Source organism: Poecile atricapillus, chromosome 3 (assembly GCF_030490865.1).
Source record: "Poecile atricapillus isolate bPoeAtr1 chromosome 3, bPoeAtr1.hap1, whole genome shotgun sequence".
In the NCBI taxonomy this organism is placed as follows: domain Eukaryota; kingdom Metazoa; phylum Chordata; class Aves; order Passeriformes; family Paridae; genus Poecile; species Poecile atricapillus.
Genome location: NC_081251.1, coordinates 57,905,767 through 57,915,160, shown reverse-complemented (window position 1 = coordinate 57,915,160; position 9,394 = coordinate 57,905,767). Strand labels below are relative to the sequence as shown.

General features: G+C 39.7%; 1 protein-coding gene across 1 annotated transcript; it reads left to right on the top strand.

The window, feature by feature from the left end:
• Positions 1-9,184, top strand: NUP43 (nucleoporin 43). The gene is made up of 8 exons (XM_058835157.1): positions 1-164; positions 551-673; positions 939-1,016; positions 1,930-2,107; positions 3,681-3,816; positions 4,692-4,843; positions 6,734-6,856; positions 8,103-9,184. The coding sequence occupies exons 1-8, from the start codon at positions 45-47 to the stop codon at positions 8,315-8,317; spliced, it is 1,125 nt and encodes a 374-aa protein (XP_058691140.1). The 5' UTR covers positions 1-44; the 3' UTR covers positions 8,318-9,184.
• The last annotated feature ends 210 nt before the right edge of the window (positions 9,185-9,394 follow it).

Here is a 9,394-nt window from a genome sequence, read left to right as displayed (position 1 = left end):
CGCGGCGCGGGGCGGGCGGGAGCGGGCGCGGGGCGGGCGCGGCCATGGAGGACGTGAGCGCCAAGTTCGTGTCGCAGAAGATCAGCCGGACGCGCTGGCGGCCCCTGCCCGCCGCCGCGCTCCAGCCCCCCGACGTCTTCGCCACCGGCTCCTGGGACAACGAGGTACCGGCCGGGCGGGCCCGGAGGCGCGGCGCGACCTTCCCGCCGGGGCGCGGGGCGGGCGGCGGCGCGGCACCCCACGCCACCTGGATCCCCTGCGCCTCCGCCGCTTGGTGCGGGAGAGCGGGGCCGGAGCCGGCCGTGAGCACTGCCTGGCTCGGCAGTCCCGCCCTTCGCTTGACCATGCGGTGCTCGCGTCCCCAAGGAAGCCGTGGGGCCGTCCCGCCGCACGGCAGTGTTATCCCCTTGGGCAAGCGCTTCCCTCCGGCCGGCGGCGGCTCCCTCAGGAGCGGCGCGCAGCCCGCAGCCTATTGCTTTCCCTGGCTGAAGCTTATTGCTATGTACTTTCAAAAGCATTTTCGTATAAATGGGGTATCGTTTCTGTTCAGGATAACAGGATCTCCCTCTGGTCTGCTGGCGACCTTGGAAATGCGGGCCTCAATGGTGAATATCATGGAGAACCTCATCTGCTGTGTGACATCCAGCACAACGGTGATGTTATGGATATGCAGGTAAGATAGTTGTGTTGAGTAGATCCGTATTTTTTAAGGACTTGTCATTTAGGAGAAGTTAAGTGAGAGTGAACTGTCAAAATGCTGAGATTGGCCAAAAAATTCTTATGAAGAAAACAAAACCAATCAATGTTGTTTTGTGGGTTTGCTTTTTGTGCGTTTGGTTTTTTCCCCTCCACCTACCAATAGTTTAGGTTACTCTAAGATCAAAATTATCACTTTGATACTGTCATTGACTAATAGCATGCTTATTATCTCTCTCTAGTTTTTGGATCAAGAGAGAATTGTGGTTGCCTCATCAACAGGAACTGTAACTATATTCCGTCATCATCAAAACAACCAGGTATGTGACCTTCACTGGCTTTAAGACGCTATTCTCTCTACTACAGGTGACTTTGATCTTAGCATAAAAAATATCTGGCTACCAAACTAAATTTGTTTTTAAAGTCTGTTAAAAAAAGCTTTGACTTTACACATATGGGGAAAGAAAATAGTGTTTCGCATGCATGAACTAGATTCCATAAACTAGATTCCAGAGTGAGACAGACTGGGCTATCTCCTCGTCTGTGTCTGTAACCAAACTGCCCATTCATTGAAAATATACTTCAAGACATTAGAGTGTTTTGGGGCAGTAGGTATTAATGGACTTTTGTCTGCCTTATCAGAGTTTTTGTATTCTTGAACTAAATGACTCATGTTCAATTCTAACAAATTATGAATGAATTCTCATGAATGTTAGGTGAAGGAAGACATGTAGACTCTGTAGTCTTTTGCTTTGATTATAAATCCGTGGAAATAAATGCATAATTTATTTATTTATGTTCAAAATGACATAGTACAGGTGAATGTCAGTTAATAATTTGGTGTAGTACCTAAAATAAACTTAAGTTTCTTGCAATCAAGATCTGAATCTGACCTTTCAATTTCTAAGGACCTCAGTTCTTTTCCCCTGTCCTGGGGAAATATTGAAGACATCAGCCTAGTAAAAGACATTTTACAGTCAATAGTGTTATTTCTGATTGCTAGGTCATTTGAAAATGGTGGTTCAGAGAAGAAATTATAAACATTTTATTTTTGTGTGCTTAAAGTTGATGAAAATTTAGATTCCTTGATCCGCATTTGTATAGGAGGCTCTAATTTCCATTAAATAGTGTGGCTTTCCTGGAGCTTGTTTCTGACTTCATGAGTATTCTGGAAGCTTTGTTCTATCAGGTTTATTATTTAAGACCATCATTTCATGTCTGGTTACTACTTAGACGTTATCTGCCAGCCACCAGTGGGAGAAAGCACATTATCATGTGGATCAAGACACATCTTGTGGTGGAGCAGCCTGTACCGGAGTCATCTGCAACAACCCAGAAATTGTCACTGTTGGAGAAGATGGTAGAATAAATCTCTTCAGAGCTGACCAAAAAGATGCAGTAAGAATCATAGGTATGTGAAATAGCTGTCTTCTTAAATAAGTCTGGTTTGGAGGGGGTTGTTTGGTTTTCAGCTTATTATAACAAAACAAAAAGGTTAGTTGAGTATTGATTTCAGTAGTCCAGGTTGAACATGTTTGTTCCAGATTATTCCCATATCCCTCCAGAATTCAAATACTTGAAGCATATTTCAGATATATTTCTATATTCATCTAGGTATTTGTAAGTTCATGGTTTCACAGTAACAGTTGGAGAGGGAAGAGAGAGAACATCTTGGAAGGTGCTCTCATGTTCTTCAGGATGGAGTTCTATGGTGTAAGCAATCTGTTTTACTGGTTCCCAATTCAATGACACCTTGACATTTCCCAGGCACTAAGCTGAATCCTTAACATGAAGAAAGAATTCTTATACCTCATTCAATTGTTCCAAAGGAATGCCTTGGTATTTTTGTTATTGTTTAGTGGATTTAAGAGTACAGTACAAAGTGCACAGGTTTGTAGTCAGTTAAGGTAAGAAAAAAAAATAAATCTTTAGAGATTATGTAAAAATCTTTTGGAACCGTAAGGATGTATCATTGCTAAACCACTTAGTGTTACTCTGTCATAAAACTTTAAATCCTCTAGAACGTCAGTATTCAGTAATCTAACATTTCTTTTTAATGGTGTTCTGGTGAGTTTTTTCTTCCCCTCTGCTTTAATTTAAACAATAGGTAGAAAAGTAATTCAAATATCTGTAACCAGGCATCAGTGTAACTTTTTTGTCTTCATATAAGAAAATGTTTCCATCTTATGCAGAAAGATACTAATTTGCCTACATTTTCAGTATGGGCTTACAGAAATAATTTTAAAATATTTGAGGTGAAAGTAGACTTAACAAAGTTACCCCATCATTATAATGATGAAAGGTTTATATATAGTAACAGAAATTAAATACTAGACAATAGTGCCTGCTTTTTCAGAAGGCCTCAAAAATTTCACCTCAAAAGCTGTGAATTGTTTGACATTGTAAATTACTCTGTCAGAAAGAGGCACTGGAGAAAAGGACTTGAAAAAAAGGGTTTTGTTATTTAGTTATTAACAAGCACAGCATAATTTGTGTTTAACTTGATACCACATTGGCAGTTCAGAAAAGGACTAAAAGTTGGTGAATTGTTTCTTTATAAAACTGCTTAATGCTGTTAGCCAGAGTTACTGTTTCTTGTGTTTAGAGCTCCATTATGAAAAGCTCCATAGCTGCTTCCTGTCAGTAGGTGCTGATCATATAAAAAAAAAACTTTTGAGAGCCATAAACTTGGCTGAATTGATTCCTCTTCTATGAAGTACAAAAAGAAATCTTACAAATCAACAAGTAGTCACCAGAGCTAATTTAATACATCCTCTTACAGATTTGTCTCAGTGTTTCATACAGTAAGCAAGGGCTCCTTTTTCACAGGGTATTTGCAGATACCAGTCTGACCCTGAAACAGCAGAGGTTATTCACATGTTTAAGCAGCTGTGTTCTATTCTCTATTAAGAGTTATTTTGTTGCAATTAAATGGAGATTAGCATTCCATAGGTTTACCTGAATGCTTTCCTCATCTCTTGCAGAAAACGCAGACAGCAGTACACTCCATGCGGTGACTTTCCTTCGCACATCTGAGATCTTGACAGTAAATTCAATTGGACAGTTAAAAATATGGGACCTCAGACAGCAAAGAAATGAGCCATCTCAAATATTTTCTTTGTAAGACCTCCACTTTTTTACTTATTTACTGAAAAGCATGTGCTACTTTTATATAATCTGATTCAAATCTTTCCTAATAGCTTCCTAACAACAGGATGGTAAATGACTGATTTTTCTTTTTTAAGGATTTTAACTTCTTTGGTACTTAAATAAACAAAGGCAGACTGCTTAGTGGCTGAACCACTATTACTCAGCACTGTGCTTAGCAGGTCTGTTTTATGATTTAACTTTCGAGGGACTATTACACCTGGACACTTCTCTTTTTTGAGAAAAAAACTTTCAATCCTCAACCCCAAATTCTTTACCTGTTTATATTTGCTTTTCTCCATAGGTTTAATGTAAGGTTTCTGGCATTTGGAATGTATTTGAATGGTAACTTTATGCCTTAAAAGGTACTGTGAGAAAACAAAACAAGCTAGATTTCAATCCTGGTGTTGTCTGTATAATAATTCCCATTGCTGTTCATAGAGTAGTTTAGGTACTTGATTTTGTTAGTGCACAGTCTTTATATCATGCACCAGAATATTATTAGTAGTACTAGTATTATTATTAGTATATGTAGAGTATTATTTGCCTGTAAGGCTTCTCACTCCTATTAAGCTGTCAGATGCTGTGTAGATGTCAGATGTCTACCATAGGGCACGGAACCCGATTGTAGCCTCACGTTACTGTCATACCTCTGGTTTCCAGTAGATGTCGTGTGCCTTCAGCCCGGGGTGGTCAGATGTTACAGGAATTGAAGGTCCTGTCGATACTGGTACCTTGCTTGTCAATGCTCCTGATGGTGAATTAGGGATTAAGAAGGGGGAAATAGAAGCTAAATTAAAAAAATAATGTTTGGGTTATTTGGATGTTTTGTTTTTTCCTCTTTGCAGGGCAGGTGACAGAGTTCCACTGCACTGTGTGGACAGGCATCCCAATCAGCAGCATATTGTAGCCACGGGGGGCCAGGATGGAATGCTGAGTATATGGGACATCAGGCAGGGTACCATGCCAGTGTCCCTGCTAAATGCTCATGAAGCAGAAAGTAAGTGTCTGAAATGGAGGGGGGGAGAAGAAGGTGGCATTTTAGAGAAGTTTCTGATTTCTGTAAAAATGAGCCGTTGTAACTGTGGTAGAAAACAATCACATACTTGCTACTTCATTGAATCATAGAATGGTTTGGGTTAGAAGGGACCTTAAAGCGCACTTAGTTCCAACCTCCCCTACCAAGGGTAGAGGCACTTTCCACTAGACCACGTTGCTCAAAGGCCCATTCAGCCTGACCTTGAACATTTCCAGGGATAAGGCATTCACAGCTTCTCTGGGAAACCTGTTCCAGTGCCTCACCACCCTCACAGTAAAGAATTGCTTCCTAACAACCTAATCTAAACCTACTCTGTCAGTTTAAAGCCATTCTCCTTTGTCCTATCACTACATGTCCTTGTAAAAATTCCCTCACATGTCCTTCATGTGTTTTAGCATGGTTTCTAAAAGGATTTGTTCCATGTTTTTCCAAGGAGCAGAGCTGAAGCTGACAGATTGGTAGTTCTCAGGGTGTTCCTTTCTATTATTTTTAAACATGGGTTTGTTCCCATCTTTCCATTTTTCCAGTCCTCTAGAAATTCATCTGACTGCCATAGACTTGCAGATATGGAGACTGGCTTGGCAGCTGCATCATCCAATTCCTTCAGGACTCTGGGATTCATCTCATAGGTTTATGTACATTCAGGTTCCTTAGGTGATCATGAACCTGAGCTTCTCTTACAGTGGGAAGGACTTTGCTCCCCCAGACCCTGTCTTGCAGCCCACCCACTTGAGAGGTATGGCAAGAGAGGTTGCCATTGAAGATTGAGGCAAGAAAATTGTTGAGTAGCTCAACCTTGTCCTTGTCCAGTGTTACCAGTTTTCCAGTATTGGTTCCGGGGGGTGTACACCTTCTTTGACCTTTCTTTTCCAGTTGACATGCCTGTAGAAGCCCTTCCTGTTCTTTTCATCCCTTGCCAGGTTCAGGTCCAGCTTCTCCTTGGCCTTCCTCACTCTTACTGCACGCACTCACTTCCTTCGTCTCTGCTCTTCCCAGGATACCTACTACTACTCCATGTGTTTTCATCCAGTTGGCTTGCTTCTCTGTATAGGAAACCATTCTTACCTAAAAGTGAACTCTATCTAAACTAAAAGTGGACTTAGTAAGCAATTCTGTAATGAGCTGCTGGATGCATTTTATCAGAGTGGCTGAGTTTCTAGCAGGGTAGGTGTATAAATAGTCATGGAAGCTGATGCACTGTTAGGCAGATAGAGTAAAGCAGAATGTAGACACTAACAAACTTGAAAACATGAGGAAAAAAGGGGACAGTCAACATTCATTTGGTGTCTCCACTCCACAGGGCTGAAACAGCTCACTTTCCTGGTAACTACGTGAACAAGACAGCAATCAATTTTATGCTGAAAATCTTTTGATTTGATGCTATAATTAAACTAAAGGAGTAAAAATATTTCTTGATATTAAATTTTACTGACTTAAATGTCTTCTGTAGTTGCAGTATTTAGACACAAAATAATATGTGTCCTGGGAAGGAATGCAAGCTATGTGCAGATTTAAACTTAATAGCAGGGAAGATGACATGATAGTATGCAGAATGCCTGAATTCAGATAAGACTTCAACAATTTTCACCGTACTGAAAATGCAACAAAATAGTGTCTTTTTCTTTTATTTTTCTTCTTTTTTCTTTCCCCCTTTCCGTCTGCCAGAAGAGGGAAAACTGCAGTATATAACTTAGGATGAGGCTTTGGGTTTCCTCCCCACACACAGTTAAAAATGAAAGTTTTTGATGGAGACATGGGTTCATGTAAATGCATGTCTGTGTCATACTATCCAAATGCATTGACTGAAGTACTTGAGACTTATTCTGAAGTGGTTTTGTTTGATACTTCCAGTGTGGGAAGTTCACTTCCATCCCTCCGACCCTGATCATTTATTTACGTGTTCTGAAGATGGATCTCTTTGGCACTGGGATACTTCCTCAAACGTATCTGAAAAACCATCTTTTCTTCATCAAGGTAAGGATGTTTGAAGTCCATCTGCACTAAATTTGTCAGTTGGTAACATCATTACAGTGTTCTCACATGACTAAATTAATAACACAATCCTAATACAGAAAATAAAAAGCAGGTTTCTTTTCTTAGAAAGCAAGTTCAGATAGGCACTTGAGGAAAACTACTTATACAGCAAACAGTTGTGCAAGGGTTTTCATGTTCTGGTTTGGGATTTTTTAATCTCCTGCCCTCTGGCCAATGTGTGAAGGAGCACATGTATGATTTCAAAGATAAACTGTGTTCACTTAAAAATCATCTGTATATAGAAAAGAAACAGAGGCAGCCTAACTGACATCATTGAGTCTCTGAGGGAGTTGCACTAAGTTAGAATGCAAAAATAATGGATAGGTTAATAAGATAGTAGTAATATGAATTTACAATTCAGGGTAATAATTGGAACTTTAAGTAAATGAAACTGGATCTTTTTGGCATGGTAGCAGGATTTTAAAGTTATGATACTGATTTTTAATATGAGCATTTATTTTCACATTCTAATCACAAAGACTGCTAAGTGCTTTCCACTTTAGGCTTTCAGATATCACCTGCTGCCTTTGGCCTCAAAGTTGTCATTCAAAGTTAAATTTTATCTATGGAAATTATAGGATTACTGATTCAAGTTGGACTCCACATGTTTTCAAGTATATGAAATACAAATCCTTCGGCATCACTTCTGACTTGATCACTGCTAATCTTATGCTGAATGACAGTTCTTACAGTGTGAGACTTCAATTTGAACATAAAATGAAAAATTCAAAGTCAAATATATTTATGTCACTTGCTGCAGAGTAAGTAGGGAGGAGGAGCAGTAGGGAGTGATACTGAAGCAAAGCTGAAAACCCCAAATAGAGCAAGACACTCTATGAACAGACTTGTGTTCTTGTATCCTTCCATTAGTATCTGGCTAGAGAAACTTGCAGGTATTTACACAGTTTGGTCAGTGAGATGAGATAATAGCTGTCGTGATGTATTTGTCATAACTGAGGGTAGAGCTGGTAGAAAATTTTTGTAATTATTTCAAGTACTTGGTTTTTTAAGCTATTTTTTCCTTAATTTACCCAAGAAACAGCATCTCAACTAATCTGAAAACTGACTTTAATGTAAAATTATATTTCCATTATGTCTGACCCATGTGTACTGTGTTTCTCCAAATTCCGAGAATATGTAAACTAAATTGAAACTTACTTCCTTGTCTTCCCTCTCCTTCTTTCAGGAGGAAGAAGCACTGCCTATCTTTCCCACAGTACCATTAACCAGTCTGTAGTAAGTGCCTGGCTAAGCAATGATCCGACCAAAGACCGCATGGAAATCACCAACCTGATTCCAAATCAGACTTTGTCTGTGAATAGTTTAGATGTTCTAGGACCATGCCTGGTATACGGTACTGACGCAGAGGCTATTTATGTGAACAGACAACTTTTTGCATGAAGTGACTGCAGTATCCCTTTGAAGTATTGGCCAGCTTCAACTACTGGGAAATGTCAGGTTCATTCTTAACGCTACTCATTAGTCTGTTATTGGCATGTGTGGGAGAGGCCTCAGTTTGGTCCTGGTGCTGTGGAAGAAGTGAGGTACTTCACATTCTGACAGCTGTCACTTGATGCTCCAGGATGGGTAACTCAGCAAGCTTACATGCCACTTCTTCCCTGCTGCCTGCTTGGTTTTGACAAGCAGGAAAGTAGTCACTAAGGGCAAAATCTTTGCTGTAAAGTGATGTCTATAATACATGTGCACATAGAAACAGAAGAAAGGTAAACCCTGGATTTTTATTTTTCCCTGTAAAGGTATTTTTCAAGTATTGTTTCTAAAGCGAAACTTGGGCTTCATGGAAATTCTTTTTTATGCCACCTGAGAGAGATGGGGTTTTTTTTAAGCTGAGTTTTTTATATATATATAGGGAACATAACTTTTAATGTTAGTTCATGAGAGTTGGAAGGAAAACTGTTAAAGCTATGAAGTGTGAAAGGTTCTATAGGAATCTAAGCATTCTAGCAACATTATTTTGAATTATTTACAGCTTCATCATGGATGCTGCATATTAAAACTTGATAATGCACCAGTAAATTTCCCCAACAGACAAGTGGGGTTTATAATTAAGAAGTCATAACTGACAGATGTGTTGGCTGTGTTTTCAGGTGCAAGAATAAGACTTTCTAAACTGGAGACATAGTCTTTGTCAAAAAGTCACATCTAACCAGATGAAGTCTTTGAAAAGTTTAATTTTATTATTAGCATTGTACCTGCTTTTTGTTACAAAGAACCCTTTCTCTTTTTAATAAAAAGTTTTGCACAAGACTAGTGGTCTGATTTAGTAAAATAATTCGAATAGATGTGCTTGGAGGAATTTACTTGGATTGAGCCTGGCTATTGAATCTGAAGGATGGAGAAACCTCCATCCTTTGGGCAGGAACAGGTTAGTTATGAGGTGTTACACGGCATTTCCACCAAAACCATTCTAGAGTGTACTTTAATTCACGTCGGCGCGAATGGCCTGGATCTGCAGTG